This window comes from Podarcis pityusensis, assembly GCF_964106645.2.
Source record: "Podarcis pityusensis genome assembly, chromosome: 3".
Taxonomy (NCBI): domain Eukaryota; kingdom Metazoa; phylum Chordata; class Lepidosauria; order Squamata; family Lacertidae; genus Podarcis; species Podarcis pityusensis.
Window position 1 is genome coordinate 99,319,810 of NC_138026.1, and position 16,522 is coordinate 99,336,331.

Below are 16,522 nucleotides of genomic sequence, written 5' to 3' on the forward strand. Positions count from 1 at the left end.
GACACAAGTAACTGTTGCTATAACTGTGCTTATTAATGGTCTGGTAAATTGTGATGATACTGCAAGTTTGTTTGCACTGTTTCTGCACAAATGCAGTTTTTAGTACAAAATCTTCCCATCGCCAGCTTTAAATTTAGTTAGAACATCTGGTCAGTGCAGATTAGAGGTGAATTTCCCCCTTGTTGTTTAGAATTATCGGCAGTTGCAGAGAGATTTTATGGAGGATGATCACGAGCGGCCAGTGTCGGTGACTGCTCTCTCTGTTCAGCTCTTCACTGTGCCTACTCTGGTGAGTAGTGGTTCCTTTTTTTAAACTGATAGTTGGCACCCTTTGCCTTTTTTGCCTCCTTCTTTATTAGAATTATGAGCGATTGCAGAATGATTATGTGAAAGATGACCACGACAGAGAGTACTCAATTGCTGACCTTTCGGTACAGATATTCACAGTGCCTTCACTTGTAAGTACTTAAATGCTGACTGCAACTCTCTTTGCCCCAACTCCCGCTCAGATCTAACATTAATAATTTGTTATTGTTTTATACACAGGTAATTGGTCTTGCATAGTTTCATGGATAAAATACAGATCTCTACCCACAAGGAGATTACAGCCCAAAATAGGCAATGGAGGAAAGAACAGAGGGGAGGGGAAAGAGATTCCCTACTAGTTCTTCTGTGATAGTATTAGATCACTCATTTATGTTAAATTAGTAGATAGAGTATAATAGTTTCATAGATGAATTCCTGTCCCCAGAGGATGCGTGCTTTAAGGAATGGGCAAGACAATAGGTTGGTGCTTTGGTGTACTTTTAATTCATACAAATATTTTCGGTTGAGAACTTCAGTGACAGGTATGGCTGCAACAGTTTCTCCTTTTAGTAATGTACCGAGCAATTAGAAATTTTAACATAATGAATTAATATACATGAAACATGCTTGTGTTGGAGGCATTTGCAATAATAGGGACTATGATCTGACACTCTTTGAGACACATGTTAATGTCCTTTTTATATTTCAACTCTGTATCTCAATCCAGTGAGGAAGTGGAATTGAATGAGGCAAAATTAGTTGTGCAAAGATCTCTGTATACCTGTAGGGCTCCAGTGCTATGCTTTTGAAATTGGATTAGGGTTACAGTGCCATAGAAATGACATAATTATGGGTGTAGCTATTTAAGGTGACTGCTTGAAAATTTCCAGTGAAGATTATAAAGTGCTGAACATAGTATGAAGAAAATGTACTCCTTTTAATGAGAAAAGTACCAAATTATCGCTGTTAACTGATTCAGATATGTTAGACTGAATAAATATGGGTAATGTTTTGATGTAAGGTTAAAGTCAACAGTTTATTTTGGCTCAGTTACTGAAACATTTTTTTTCTTGGAAAAGATCCTGTGTACATCTTGGCTGAGATGTAAATAGATTGTTATATTGCCCAAATTGGGTACCTTTTTACAGATCTGATTAAAACCAAGTGATGAAAAGCAGGTTATAGAGATTTAGAACAAAAAATCGTGCCAATTAGTACTTTTATGACTCATGAGCGATAGACAAAGCCCTGTCAGTCATTAAAAGTACAGTTCCTAGTTATAGACATGGAGTTGTAACTCTTTATTTTATCCTTCAAAGATCAGAGGATTATTAGGTGATCTCCCACCTAGTAACTGGCTTTCCTGCCCAGACTGCTTTTGCTACAGAAATAGGACTACCTTATATACACAGAAAAACCATACACCTGAGCCTTCTTCTGTTAGTTGAGTCTCTTATCTCTGTCATTAGCAGACATGATTGAAACAAACCTTTAAATATCTATTTTGACATAGGCTCGAATGTTAATAATAGAAGAGAACCTCATGACTACTATCATCTCAACATTTATGGACCACTTAAGACATCGAGATATACAGGGCAGATTTCAGTTCGAACGGTACACTGCGCTACAGGCTTTCAAATTCAGACGAGTCCAAAGCCTGATTCTGGATTTAAAGTGAGTGTTTTATACCTAATCAGACAAAAATATTTTTACATGTATAGTCCAAAATCAGATTGAAAACTTATTTCTGCTGTACTTCAGGTACGTGTTGATAAGCAAACCAGTTGAGTGGTCTGATGATCTGAGGCAAAAATTTCTAGATGGTTTTGACGTCTTCTTGGAGTTACTGAAGTGTATGCAGGTAGGTGATTTCTTCTTTTTAAGGTACTTATATTTATCAAGGAATAACAAATGAGATGGTATAGGTGACTCTTCATATTACTGTTAAAATATTGCTAGGCTTTTGAAATCTATTTTTTACAGTTGCCCCAATTTCAGTAGAGCTAAATATTTCTACAGTTCCCTCTGTAGGCAGTCGCTAGGGAAGATTTACTGAGTCTCAGCACTGACCCTACCCTGTTGCTTTGATCCTTCTCTTCTAAATGATTTGGCTTTTTCCTATTTCTGAAGGGCATGGATCCAATAACCCGCCAAGTTGGGCAGCATATCGAAATGGAACCAGAGTGGGAAGCAGCATTCACGTTGCAGATGAAATTAACCCATGTCATCTCAATGATGCAGGACTGGTGCGCTTTAGATGTAAGTTGCATCTCTTTCAGATGTGTTCAGATTAATCTGAATGAATAAAATAGCTACATTTTCTTAAGGTTCTCATATATAAACAAACAACATGGTGTGCATCAGTGAAACCAAACTGCTTTAACAATTGGGATCGCCAACATTGTGCATGTTTTTCAGGTAATTATTATTGGAATAGACTAGATTGTAGACTTGTTGCAAAAGGAACTGAGGATTGGACTAGTACTTTATATCTCAAGGGGTAGAAGGAAGGGGGGATATATATAAACATGAGAAGAGTTATCTGTTGCCATCTTGGTTTGAACCATTTTTTCCCTGTCCTTAATCTAAAAAGGAGGACTGATCATAACAATGTCCATAATTTTGCAGCTTCTCCTGTGAATAAGAAATGATAAAATACTTTGAATCTAGTTGCCTTTCTCTTTGGTCAGGACTTCCCACGCTCCACCTGACAAGATGAGGGCATAGGTGGCAAATACCCATATCTTGCAGATAGTTCCCCTTTTTGGGCTCAGAGCCTAGCACTTCAAGGATAACATCAAAGCGAGCCAATTAGCTTATATCAAAGCAAGTGAAAATAAACGCATATGATCTCATTGCTACAACCACTACCAATTAATTGTGGGGTTATCCTGACTACCAAGATGGCGTCTGCAGAGCTTCTGGAACAGTTCGCCTTTGGTTCAACACAATTACTTTGTTTTTAAGTGCACTGAGTATTGGTGTAAAGATGCATGCTAATGAAAGCTTTAATTTTAAGATCTATTTAGGACCTTTCTTTTCTCACTCTTTGGACTGAAGATTCTCTGAGTGGCTAATAATAGTTTAAACACTGAATAACTGAACTGTAACAACAGAAATAAACAGAGCAGCTGAAGTATCTCAGAACCAAGCCATACAATTTTCAAAGCATAAAAATTGAAATGGCCTGGGGGAATAAAAAAGGGAGCATTCCAAAGTTAGGTTACCACAACTGAAAGGATTTTGTCTCGGGTTGCCACCTTCCTTCCTTAGCTCCTGTGGGTGGGGAACATGAAGAAGGGCTTCTGAGGAGGATCTTAATATCAATTGCCCTAGTCCAAAACCATTTAGGGTTTTAAATTGGTGGTATGGAAAGGAAAATTGATAAAATACAAGATTCCCTTCTGCAAGCAAAACGCCTCTTTCACATGTGGAAAGGCTTCTTTTAAACTTAGTGGAAGAGCATTTTATGCACGAAATGAACTGAAATACACAGATGTTTTTCTGCTTGCAACGGTTTACACAATACCCCATGTTTGAAATGTAGTTCCATAATCCCTTTGCTTACTATTACACAGCTCCAGATACCTTTTCATGTAATGTCTTCACAGAATTATTCTGAGTAAACTCATTCCACACATCATACTTTTTTGTATTCAACCAAATAAGCTGGGGCTAGGTTTTATCTTGGTACATCCTTAACGTGTATATTTTAATAATAAATAATGCTGTAACTTTATGTAGATGAGCCGTGTTTTCTTTGAATAGATTCAATCTTTTTTATAGGAGAAAGTGCTTATTGAAGCATATAAGAAAAGTTTGACCACATTGATGCAATGCCACAGCGGTTTTACTGATGGAGAGCAACCGATTGACCTCAACATGTGTGGACACTCAGTTGAGACTATCAGATACTGTGTTTCTCAGGAAAAAGTTAGCATTCATCTCCCTGTTTCTCGTTTACTTGCAGGTAAGGACTACATATTTGGTTGGTTTAAAGCAGTTTATACAAGCGCACTTGAAGATTAGATATTTTCCTAAACTCTCCCCTTTCATAAGAACTTGCATGAAAGTGGCCTCCCAATTTTTCTCACAGGCCCATATATGTTCAGCACAAACAGTTGGGCCTAGTGAGCATTTAAGGTCCCCAACCCTAATCTGCGGGTTGCCATCTGATTGGATTTTATTCTGATTCTGATCTGATTTGAGGATGTATTTTAATTGATTGTCTGATTTTATGTTAATGTGTTATACATTTGATGTTAGCCGCTCTGAGCCTGGCTTTGGCTGGGGAGGGCGGGATATAAATAAAATTTATTATTATTATTATTATTATTATTATTATTATTATTATTATTTGTTTGCTGACTCCTGTCATCATGATTTCTCCATAGTCATATGAACTCTAGACCCCTTCTTTATTTATTTTTTTATATGCACTACAAGATTATGATATAAACCTGCAATCTGCATGAAACAACTTCATGATTGTGGATATTGCCAAACTCTACTATCACTAATATCTGCACAAGGTTACTTTTCATTTGGTGCATATTATCTTTGGAAATGAACCAGCTCGTGACAAATAAGTTAACTTGTATTATACCATTGGATTTGTTTGTTTGTTTCATTAATTAACAGGACTTGTATACTGCTCAACCATCAAAGCCTTTAACCAGTTTATATAAAATATAGATTAAAGATACTGATAAAACCAGATATTAAATATAAACGGACCTAAAAAAATCAATAATATAAATAAAGTATGACACACATACACAGTTACATATTAAAAGACATGTCAAATGTACAAATGTCAAAAGTTTTTAGCACAAGGTTGCCATTCATCTGGAATTTCCCAGACATAGCTGGAATATGGCAATTGGAAGCAGTGTCCGGGCGGAAATTGCTGAAAAGCCCTGGGAAATCAAGACGTATTGCAGCCCATGTCGGAAGTCTAGATTTTGGAGAATTTCCTTAAAAATAGCTCAAAAACATCATTTTTGTCCGGATTTCCACTTTTTGAAATATGGCAACCGTATTTTAGCAGGCAGCAAAAACAGAACCGTGAAGTTGCCTACCCTATATCAATGGGCAGGTGGCTCCAGAATGTCGGTTCTGCCACACTGAGATTGATTTCTTTCATATGTGGAATAAACATTATATAACACATGTAAGAGGCTGTTAAGTTTATGCCCCAACAGGTTCCATTGGTCTCCAAAGGTGGGCAATCCAAATGGGCTCACTAACAATAGCCTGACAATGACAAGGGGTTACCCCCGCATTAAATATTATTATCTGAAGTATAGCACAAAGACTTCCATTTGAGCAACAGTGCTTTCCCTCTCCCCCTTTTGGCTCTGTGGGGCTTTCAAGACCCTCCAGAACAACTTGTGGTAGGAAGAGGGTGGGGTGACCACTCCAGAGCATGACTTTGAAGTCCTAGATGTCAGAGTTAGAAACTGCATTTCCTAGTAAATCTCTAGTTCTTTTCAGCTTTGTTTGACAACCTCAGTAGGTCCCAGAGTGGCAAAAATTGCAAAAATATTCTTCCTTTTTTTTGTCTTTTGTCAATATAGGTTTGCATGTGCTTCTGAGCAAAAGTGAAGTGGCATACAAATTTCCAGAACAGCTTCCAATGGTGAGTGATATTTAGATAAATGTATCTCTAAGGTTCAGATTTTAAAAATAAATAAAATTGCTTTGAGTGCAAAAAAGAACTGTTGCTGGTAATGGTGAAGAAATGGAGCAGTGTTTGAGAAAAGTTGCTTTAGCTGTTGGTTAAATACTTACTTCCAGAACCACAACTGCCAGAATGCCTTTGGAGTAGCCTAGCATTCAGTGCACTGGTGGAGGGTTATATGGAGATCAGAATTGTTATTTGGGAGACTGGAGTGATCTACAGCAAACGGTAGGTAAGGCCTGGTGAAACAAGATAGTGTTAAAGCATGTTTTGTGCCTTAAATCTGGTTAAGATCCCAAGGATACAGTGAATATGTGGTGCTGAGTTCCGCCTCTGGAGCAGTTTATAGCGTGGTATCAGTGAGTGATACTCTCCAGAGAGCTGGAGGGGATGACTATTGACTGTTCTTGCACATAACGCCAAACCAGGGGTAGTCAACATGGTTCCTTCCTGGTGTTGCTGAACTCCTCTTCCTGTCAACTCTCATCCTTGACCCATATTAGCTGTTGTTGATGGAAGTTGTAGTCCAACAGCATGTGGAGGCCCACAGGTTTAGTGCTATATGCCTGAGCTGGTATAAGCTCAAGCAAGGCTTGTACTCTCACACTCCCGCTTCCATTTGCATGACTGGGAGGATAAATTCTGCAGCGTTCAGTTTCTTCTAAGCTCTGCTTGTGATTGTGTGTGACCCAGAGATTGCAGTTCATAACAAACTTTGAATTTTGCTTGTTGGGAAAATAATTGAGAAAATAATTTGTCATAATCTCTGGTTCACTTGAAATGACAAGCCATCCCTTCATTGCGGGGGGGGGGGGGAGGTTGCACCAGATGAGCCTTGATTCTAAGATTAGGGAGAAATGAAGCTAAATGCTGCAAATTGTAAAAACTGTACAAACTGGTTCAGAACACCTGCAGGTTTTTTTCAAGAGGTAGAATGGGCTTTCTTTCTATTTATAAATATATTTCAGGGCCCTCACCAAACGTGATGAATGTCTAAAGCTTTTTCTCTTTTGTTATGTTCACTTAATGCAGAGTGAACTTAGTCCACCTATGCTAATAGAACATCCCCTGCGATGTCTCGTTCTATGTGCTCAAGTACATGCTGGGATGTGGAGGCGGAATGGGTTCTCACTTGTTAACCAAGTAAGTATCGAACATTTATTTGCCCATCTTTCTGTATATATCTGAGAGTCACGGGGCAATTTGAGATACTATTGCATAAGGAGTTAAGTGTCCTAGATCAGTAGCTCACAGCATAGCTGTGTGTTATTCTTCCTAGAGAGATAAAGACATTGGGGCAGGGAACTGTGTGCTCCCATTTTTTTCCTGGGTCTTCAAATATTTCTGTCCTCGTATGGCTGCTAAATATGTTTACCAAGAAGCAAGTCAATCTGAACTCGTGATTTCTTGTTCCACCCTGTATGTACAGTGAACAAGAAAGTTAAAGTTCTATGTTCCTGTAAACTGTCATGCAAGATCTGTTTATGCATATAAACATTGTAAATAGATAAAATCATTTTTCATCCTAAGGGTTTTTTTTAAAAAAAAATTGTAGTAAAATACTAAATAAGCTTCAGGCAACTTATGCTAGACCCACAAGTTCCTGATCAGCAAGTTGGGAATGCAGCAGGCATTAGCATGCCCAGACATGGTTTCTGGTATCTGCGCGTTCACAGACGCGATTTCCGGCACTGCTCAGCGAGTTGCCGCATTCCACCAGTTTAGCGCAGCATGCGGGGGACTTGCCAAGCAGGCGGCTCGGTTCAGGGGCAGCTTGTGGGCTGGTAAAACGGTCTTTGTGGGCCGCATCCAGCCCATGGGCCGCACATTGCCGACCCCTGCTTTCAACCATGGCTTGTATGTAATTACAAGATGAGATTTACGAAAATCGGAGGTAAACCCAGCAGAAGTTCTTCTCCCAGCTGTGTGGCAGAAGGAGAGGGGAGGTTGGGGTGAGCATGAAAGGCTTTATTCAGGTTCATTCTGGTTATGCAAACCTCTTTCTGATCTGTATCTTGTATTTCATATGAATTACCTATTCAATTATGAAAAACTTATCTTTGCTCCTCCACAGATATACTACTATCATAATGTGAAATGCAGAAGAGAGATGTTTGACAAAGATATAGTAATGCTTCAGGTAACATTAATGTCATTTTGATGTATGTGTGCTCTTTCCTATTGCCTGAATATGGTTGTTTAAAGGACCCTGAGATGTCACTACTCTGATTGCTTTCTTTAGAAAGGTGGTTTCTTAGGATGCTTTCTCACATTTTTGTATTTGTTTTGAGATGTTTAGAAAATAATTTATTATTTAGGTTCTGTTTAGGTGGCTGAAGAATCCCCAGTATCATGGTGTTTTATGCCTAGATGCATATTTTGCTTCTCTACTTGGTTTCAAACTCGGCGTGTCCTGAACTTGAGGCATGATGCTTCAGTAACAATCCTCACATACCTGTATGTAAGAGGTGTATGGTTTTCTGTGACTTGTCCTCTTGCATGCACCTACATCTAAAATCCATGTGCACACTTTGGAGAAGTCTCTCATTGTATTTTCAGCTAAGGGAGCTGCCATGTTTGGGTTATGAACGTGTTGTATATGAAAAAATTATAAACAGAACCAGTAATAAGCGAAACTACAAAATTTTGAAAAGGCATCTGTCAATGTTGCTACTTATTCTTAAAATGGACTAAAATTAAAAGGGCTGTTTTGTTAAGTCCTGTGTTGCTTCCTAGGCAAAGTCTAAGGAAGATTTGCGTTCATAAATTAAGGAATATTTCCAGCATTGCATAGTTTGTCACACTATAGTATCCATGTTTCCAAAACAAGCATGGAAAGCTTATTTTTAAAAGGCAGGAACATTTCTTATTTTCACCTAGTCAGTGTAATAAATACATTTAAAATTTCATTAGACAGGTGCATCCATGATGGATCCAAATCACTTCCTGATGATAATGCTGAGTCGCTTTGAACTTTATCAGATATTTAGTACTCCGGATTATGGCAAAAGATTCAGTTCTGAAAACTCCAATAAGGTAAGCTATGAGCTGTTGAAAGTTATGCATCTTTTTTAAAAAAAAAAATGCAGCAAATGGATTACTGTACATTAGACTTATTTTATAATAAGAAATCTATAGCATCTTTATAAAAGTTTTCCGCATACAATGACTGCATTCACACGTAATGCTATACTGTGGTTTGTTAAACAAACCACAAGTTCTGCCATAGACAAGCAAACCTGCTGTGACTGGTTTCTCCAAAGCTTGGTTTGTTTTCCATTTCTTCTTGCCTCGTGCTTCTATAGCTTGACACATGCCTGGAGTGGTAATACCAAGCAAAGTTTGGTTAAGCAAGACTGTTCCATTCAGACTTAGAGTCAAACCATAGTTCGTATGGTTTTGTGTCATGCTTACCAGAAAATGAACCATGGTTAGTCTGCTGGGCTGGGTTTGGATGTTCAGACGAACTATACTTTGCCTATACAGTCACGGCTGAATGTTCTGTATAAACCAGGCTACTGAATATATTTTTCCTTTTCTTTCAGGATGTGGTTCAACAAAATAATACACTTATTGAAGAAATGTTGTACCTAATTATAATTATTGTTGGTAAGTTTGTAGTCTATTTCAGTTTATGTGTTATGAATTGAAAGGATTTGGAAACCAGGAGTGTGCACTGACCCCAAAATAATGGTTTGGATCCCAATTCAGCACTTCAGAAATCAGTTTGCCTTAACCTGAAGCAATTTGTAGCTGGCCAATTCAGCTAAGTTCCACCTGAGACCTGCTCCATTCCTCTGCTGTTCACTAGTGGGAAATGAAAAAATGGCTTTCACTTCTTTCTTTTTGACAGAACTAGGTGAAATTTACAGGCACCCTCCAGAGAATATGATACCCACTGAATTACAGAAAATAGGTTTAGGAGCTTTCATGTTGGGTACTATAAAAAAATAATTATGAAAATGTCTTAACTGTTATTGGGTGGAATTGAATGAAATTTGTAGGCACGTCACCCATTTAGAAGACAAATATTGTGCCAAACTTCTGAAGCTCAGCTGAAGAAGTTTACTTGCAGGGTAGCCATTGCAGTTTTAGGGTATGCAAAAAAACCCACACCCCTAACTTAACCTTCCCTAGTGGTTTGTGGGCAATTGCTCTAAAAATTGGAGACCCAGGGAAGTGTCCTTTGGTAAGATGAATGTCAAATTGGAGACAACTAGGACCAAGGACTTCTGTGCTAGGCATCTTTTTAAAAGTTATTTGGCAATGGGAAGAACTAAAAGGGATTTGCTTTCTGGGTAAATAATTCCTTCTGATTATAAGCCTGACCTGTCAGTCACTATGGAGCACTCCCTTGGTGTTCTTTACCACTCTGGTGTTTGATCTCTCATCAGCCCACCCTGTCAGTATGGTAAGCTTAGATACATTGCTTTTAATTTCAGCAAGCCCTTGTCTGCAGCATTTTTCTTCTGTGCATAATCTGCATAGTGGCTTAATGTATCTTTATCCAGCCAGGCAGAAAACATAATATATGAATGGTTAATAAAATGAATTGACCCCTGTTTGCTGTAATTATGGATTTATTTTGCAGGAGAGAGATTTATCCCTGGTGTTGGACAAGTCACTGCTACAGATGAAATCAAGAGGGAGATCATCCATCAACTGAGCATCAGACCCATGGCACACAGTGAATTAGTAAAAGCATTGCCTGAAGATGTGAGAATCACTAAAAATACATTCAGTGCAGTGGATGAAAGAACTTTTGGAATTGTGATTGGCTTCTGTGGAGATGGGAGGAGAGGTTCAGTTTTCATGGCAGGCGTAGAGAAAATTGTTCTTATGGGACACAATGTCTTTCCAGCCAATAGGCATTTGTGTTCTTCTTTAACTCTTTCCTACAATTTAATGCTGCCTAGAAATCTGTCAATACCGTATGTTAAACTTTCTTAGCAACTTGAAATCATTTTGCTGCCATTGGGAGTGCAGACGTGGTGAGAAAGCTTGCAATGCCATGAGGGGAAAATGGATGTTTGGTGAGGGGTGTGTGCAACAACATGGATAGAGCTAGTCGTCAAATTGTTTTGTATCTGCATTGCTGCATCCTAACAGGGTAATAGCGGTGAGCTATGGCCGCTGTGGAAGGTCAAACAACAGGAAAGTGGGCAACCAGAGCAGAAATTGTGGTATCCCACCACATTTGCAAGTTAGGATAGAGAGCATGATTCTGAGATAGGACCAAAGTATCCTTTCAGATTGATAAATTTTGATGATGATTATAGATATACCAGTGTTCTAGTGGAAATATTTGGGAAGTAGTTGCTAGTCATAGGCATATCCAGTGATTTTCTGTTCCTTTTTTAAATTATTCAGGAGAACAAGGAGACTGGGATGGAAAGTGTGATCGAAGCAGTTGCCTGTTTCAAGTAATGTCCTTTCTGCAATCGTCTTTCTAAATGTGTAAAATAACAACAAAGCATAGCCTTCTTGTTTGTTTTTTCATTTTCTTCATAATGAGTTACCAGGATGGGTTACACAATTTACAAATACATCATCATGCAACAGATTGCTTAAGGCTATTCTTAACTGCATTCATAAGACAGTAAATGTTTTGAATGAACTGTTCGCAACATACATAATCACTGGCAAATCTGACAAGGTGTATAGGAACACTGTTTGCCAAAAGTAGTTGTTGACAAACAAACCCTTCTTTTTTTAAAAAAAAAAAATGTATATACAAATTTGTGAAAGAAGGGTGACTTCCAACATAGCCACAGATACTATCTGCTCCCACCTCAGGGTTTCTTGTTCTGGCAGGTTGGGGTTTCCCTTGAACATATTTTGGGGGTGAATGAGGGCTGGGGAAGGGAGAGGAGAAACCAACAGCGGAAGCAGATTTTAATTATACAAGCAAGTGGGCATCACTGGATTTTGCTAAAAAAAAATTACATACAAAAAACTTCAAAAGGGTGTGCCATGTTAGCCTTTTGCAGCAAAAATTAAAATTAAAAGCTAACCAATTAATTATGGTCTAAACTTTTGTGGATTAAAATCCATGTCATCAGATGCACTATTCTTCTGATGAAGTGGACCTCTAATCCTCAAAGGTTTTTGCCATAATAAGCTTGTTCATTTTTAAGATGCTACAGGACTCTTTGTTATATAGAAGGAAATAAAAAGCAAGAAGGAAGGAAGGAGTACTGTAAAGGGAAACAATAGCTATCTCTGGTACACACCTACCAGAAAGAAACTGTATATGAATCCCTTAAGAGAGTACTACTGGTGCTTCTAGTGCAGTAGTTAAAAGGATAAAACAAGGTCTGAACAGGCTAGTATCCCTCGTTCTTGAGTTTTCAAAGGGCTTGCTATTTCATGTACATGGAACCTTTTTAGAAGCAATGTTCAGTTACTGAGGTGTGAATTCTAAGTGTTCTGTTTGTGTTTTAGGAAACCAGGACTAACAGGCAGAGGATTGTATGAGCTGAAACCAGAATGTGCTAAATACTTCAATTTATATTTCTATCATTTTTCAAGGGCAGAGCAATCCAAGGTAACAATGAAATATAAATAAATTGTAAATAAATAAATATAAGTAAATATAAATTAAATTCCAAAAGATAAGTTTACAGCAATAAATCAAACTTAATGAAATTCCTAACTTGTAACACTGACTGGAAGATCTCGTTTTCAGAACTAGAGATCTTCTGTCAAAGGTTTGAATGGGCTGCTCAAATCAATATGCAGAGTTCAGCTTTGTTGCCTGCTTAAGTCCCTGGCCTCAAGCCTTTGAAGGGTCCTCATTTGTCTACCCGTTACTTGCCATCAGCACACAAGTTCCTTTGCCTATGTGATGCTTTTGCCCAGTCTTCCTTTGTTTTTCTTATTGCCCCTTCCATCCCATTTCCTTCAGACTTCTGCATTTAACTGGAAAAGGGAATTGAAAATATAAAGGTGTGGGTTGGAAAACCTATCCCATACAAGCACTTTTGGATTCCTGTTGATCCATCTGATATGACCAAATAATCTGATATTGTTTGATCTGCCAGTGGCTTGGCATTGAGTTTTTGCTGAACCACGTTTCTGTTACCAGGAAAACATTGAAAGTAATACTGGGAAATATAAAAAAATAAAGCTTCTTGCATTACCTAACGCTACTTCTTGGAATTTATGCCGGGCAACAAAATGTAAAAACCCAGATGTAAACAGGCATTGAGTTTTGGCTGAATCACATTTCTGTTTCCAGGAAAACCTTGAAAGTAATACTGGGAAATATCAAAAGATAAAGCTTCTTGCATTACCTATCACTACTTCTTGGAATTCATGCCGGGCAACAAAATGTAAAAACCCAGATGTAAACAGGCCTGCTACAAAAATAAACAAAACTGCTAACAAATCAGTCTTTTATAACAATGAAGCCTGAGTCAGAGCTGCAGGATTATTGTAGCACTCAATGTAATGCAGAAAAATAGAAGAGGAAAGTAAATGGCAGTGTCTGTTAATTTTGCAGAAATAATATTGTTGCCTTCAGCATTTGGAAAATTAAAAATATACATAATTATTTTTTTATTATTTATAAGGCAGAGGAAGCCCAAAGGAAAATAAGGCGACAAAACCGGGAAGATACAGGTACCTGTCTTGCTAGTATATGAGGGTATCCTCAGTTGTCTCTGCTTTTTAAAATGTCATCAAAAATTAAGTTGGTGCTGAGCTTAATTCAGGATATAAGAAATTTGCAACAATGTACATTCTTGAAAAAAAAAGTTTGAAATTTTCCTCCTGCTTGTAATGGATTATAGAAAATGAAGGCTATGGAAAGACTTCCCTTGAGATTTGCAAAAACAAATACTGCACATCAGAATGGTGTGGCTGCTCCTTCATACTTGGATCCTTTGCTGTCCAGTATTGTTTGGATAGTTGAAATCCCATGAAGTTTGGGATAGTTTGGATAGTTGAAATCCCATGGAGAGGTGACATGGAAGCATTGCATATGATCTGTGCCACATGATTTCATTCATCGGCAGTTCTTAGGAACAGCTTAGGATCCAGATATGGGAGAATGACAACAGAACTGCTTTGATTCTCTAAGATCAGGAAATAGGTTGCAGTCTTATACACACTTACCTGATAGTAAACCCCACTAAACTCAGTGAGTAGATGGGCTTGAAAGAACAAAAATTCCCAATGTCTTTTTGTCATCTTGAAAGGCTCCATGACATATTCTTAAATATTTCATCCACATTTCAAAGTTTGCTGCAGCAGGGCTATACAATATTTCATTCATTTATTTCTATTTCAGCTCTCCCACCTCCTGTTCTACCTCCATTCTGCCCTCTGTTTGAAAGCCTGATCAATATTCTGCAGTGTGATGTCATGTTGTGCATTATGAGGACGATACTGCAATGGGCAGTAGAGCATAATGGCTATGCCTGGTCGGAGTCCATGCTTCAAAGGGTGTGTTTCATCTTTAAACTCCAGCTGTTATTAATTCACTTATAAATATTAGCAAATTGTATAGAAAGCTTTTTCCAGAAATACAAACTCTAAGCATGTTAATTTTTTGTTTAGGTTCTGCACTTGACTGGAATGGCCCTTCAAGAAGAAAAACAACACATTGAGAATGCTGATGAAGATAATGTAATAACATTTACTTTCAGTCAGAAGATCTCAAGTAGGTTGATAGTTGTATAGGCATTGCAAACTTTGATTTTTCCCGTAGTACCTCCGTTTATGCTCTTCTAAAATACTTGCATCTGAAAAGCTATTTATTAAACATGATACTGGAACTAACTTCAATGTTGCATTTCTTTAAGAAAATGCATACTTACTATTTCACTAGTACAAAAGTGAACAAGAATAATATGTCTGTTTTTTCATGTGTTGTGACAGAAGCATTGCTGTGTTTGTATGCAACAATAAGCCAGATTTTCTGGCTTATCATGGTTTTCTGCACATGAACAGTGGGCTCCTGTGGGCTGCCCAATTGCTTCACTTGTCCCCTGATGTGAACAAGGTAAACAAACCAGGGTTTTCCATTTCATTCAAACTGGGATGTAATGCTGTTCCCTAACAAGCGACCAGACAACCTTGAATCATGGTTTGTTGGCCTGCTGATTGTAGTTTGCTTGTTGTTGTTGTTGTTTAGTCGTTTAGTCATGTCCGACTCTTCGTGACCCCATGGACCAGAGCACGCCAGGGAGTTTGTAGTTTGTAGTTTGCTAGGGAACAAAAACCAATATTTCCTCTGGCATAATGGGAAGCCAAGGCTTCCAGGTTTGTTTATCTTGCTCTTATAGGAAGAAATGAAGCAGGAATGATCAGGCCACAGGCACCAACAAGCCACTCATTGACAGCAAACCACAATATTATGCAAATACGGCCCTTATGTTTATTACCATCCTTCATTTGCCATTCTGCCAGTTTGACATCAAAGGCAACTTGCAGGTACCAGACCTGTAAAACTAAAACACAAGAATAAAATTATACAAAGCACAGCATCTAATTGTATACAGTGGTACCTTGGTTTACGAACCTAATCCATTCCGGAAGTTCATTCTTACACCAGAACCATTCTTAAACCGAGGTGTGCTTTCTGTAATGCAGCCTCCCGCCGCCGGTGCCCTTCCACCGTTCGGATACCGTTCTTAGACCAAGGTAAAGTTCTCAAACCAAGACACACTCTGGTTTTGTGGAGTTTGTAAACCAAATCGTTCTTAATCTGGACTGTTCTTAAACCGAGGTACCACTGTATATGAATTCTTATTTCCTTTTGGGTAAAATTTAGTGTAATGTGAGCAGAAAATCTGTTTTGGAGGGATCCCTATCCTTCCAGAGCAAATTTTGAGGGCACATGGGAGGCGAGGGAAGGTGAAGTCCCATTGTGTAAGAGGAAATCCATTCTGCTCACAGATGGACAGATTTGGATACACCCCTTTGTCTTTATGCCCAAGGGGTGCTTTACACACTGTTGGTTTTTAATAAGAAAAGCTATTTTTTGTATGCTTCTGATAAATATGGCACTATATTTGACTCAGGCACATAAATCAGGAACAGATTGTCTGTGGCTCCCTGTGTAAAATGTACATTTGCCTCTGTGTAATGTTTGAAATGGTCTTCAGTTCCTCTGCTCTAATAATAATTTAAACTATTGATAAATTTTGCAATTCAGTGGGGGGGGGGGAGTTTGAATGAAGGGGAAATGCACCACTTTCCTGGGATAGGATTTAAAAACAACATGTATCCTGTAAGTAAATACAGTTCTGCTATACTGAATTTAAGCTAACACAATGGAGTCAAACAAATAGAGCAAATATGTATAGTAAGTTGTTGTTGTTTCCTCATACCCTTGTTTGAAACAGGGCCTGGTGAGACACCCCGCAATTCCCCAAGTATATTAGCAATGCTAGAAACTTTGCAAAATGCACCGCACCTGGAAGTCCACAAGGATATGATCAGATGGATACTAAAGGTAAATTGTGCTCCATTTTTTCTACATTTTTAACAGAGGAATGTTACAATATTTAAATAGCAAACAAT

The 16,522-nt window shown here is 38.2% G+C and overlaps 1 protein-coding gene across 3 annotated transcripts in view; it reads left to right on the forward strand.

Annotated features, from left to right (window-relative positions):
- Nucleotides 1-16,522, forward strand: part of UBR2 (ubiquitin protein ligase E3 component n-recognin 2) — a 55,046-nt gene that overhangs the window by 17,829 nt on the left and 20,695 nt on the right. For 2 of the 3 annotated variants that reach the window (XM_081000482.1, XM_081000480.1), the window contains exons 11-27: nt 360-458; nt 1,820-1,983; nt 2,071-2,170; nt 2,440-2,568; nt 4,096-4,279; nt 5,889-5,950; nt 7,025-7,135; nt 8,067-8,132; nt 8,906-9,028; nt 9,538-9,601; nt 10,584-10,708; nt 11,363-11,415; nt 12,437-12,539; nt 13,567-13,615; nt 14,286-14,440; nt 14,555-14,657; nt 16,345-16,454. In XM_081000482.1, coding sequence (XP_080856608.1) covers nt 360-458; nt 1,820-1,983; nt 2,071-2,170; nt 2,440-2,568; nt 4,096-4,279; nt 5,889-5,950; nt 7,025-7,135; nt 8,067-8,132; nt 8,906-9,028; nt 9,538-9,601; nt 10,584-10,708; nt 11,363-11,415; nt 12,437-12,539; nt 13,567-13,615; nt 14,286-14,440; nt 14,555-14,657; nt 16,345-16,454 — 1,800 coding nt within the window. Of the gene's footprint in view, nt 1-190; nt 290-359; nt 459-1,819; nt 1,984-2,070; nt 2,171-2,439; nt 2,569-4,095; nt 4,280-5,888; nt 5,951-7,024; nt 7,136-8,066; nt 8,133-8,905; nt 9,029-9,537; nt 9,602-10,583; nt 10,709-11,362; nt 11,416-12,436; nt 12,540-13,566; nt 13,616-14,285; nt 14,441-14,554; nt 14,658-16,344; nt 16,455-16,522 lie in introns of all 3 variants that reach the window. The other variant, XM_081000481.1, reaches the window with a different exon arrangement.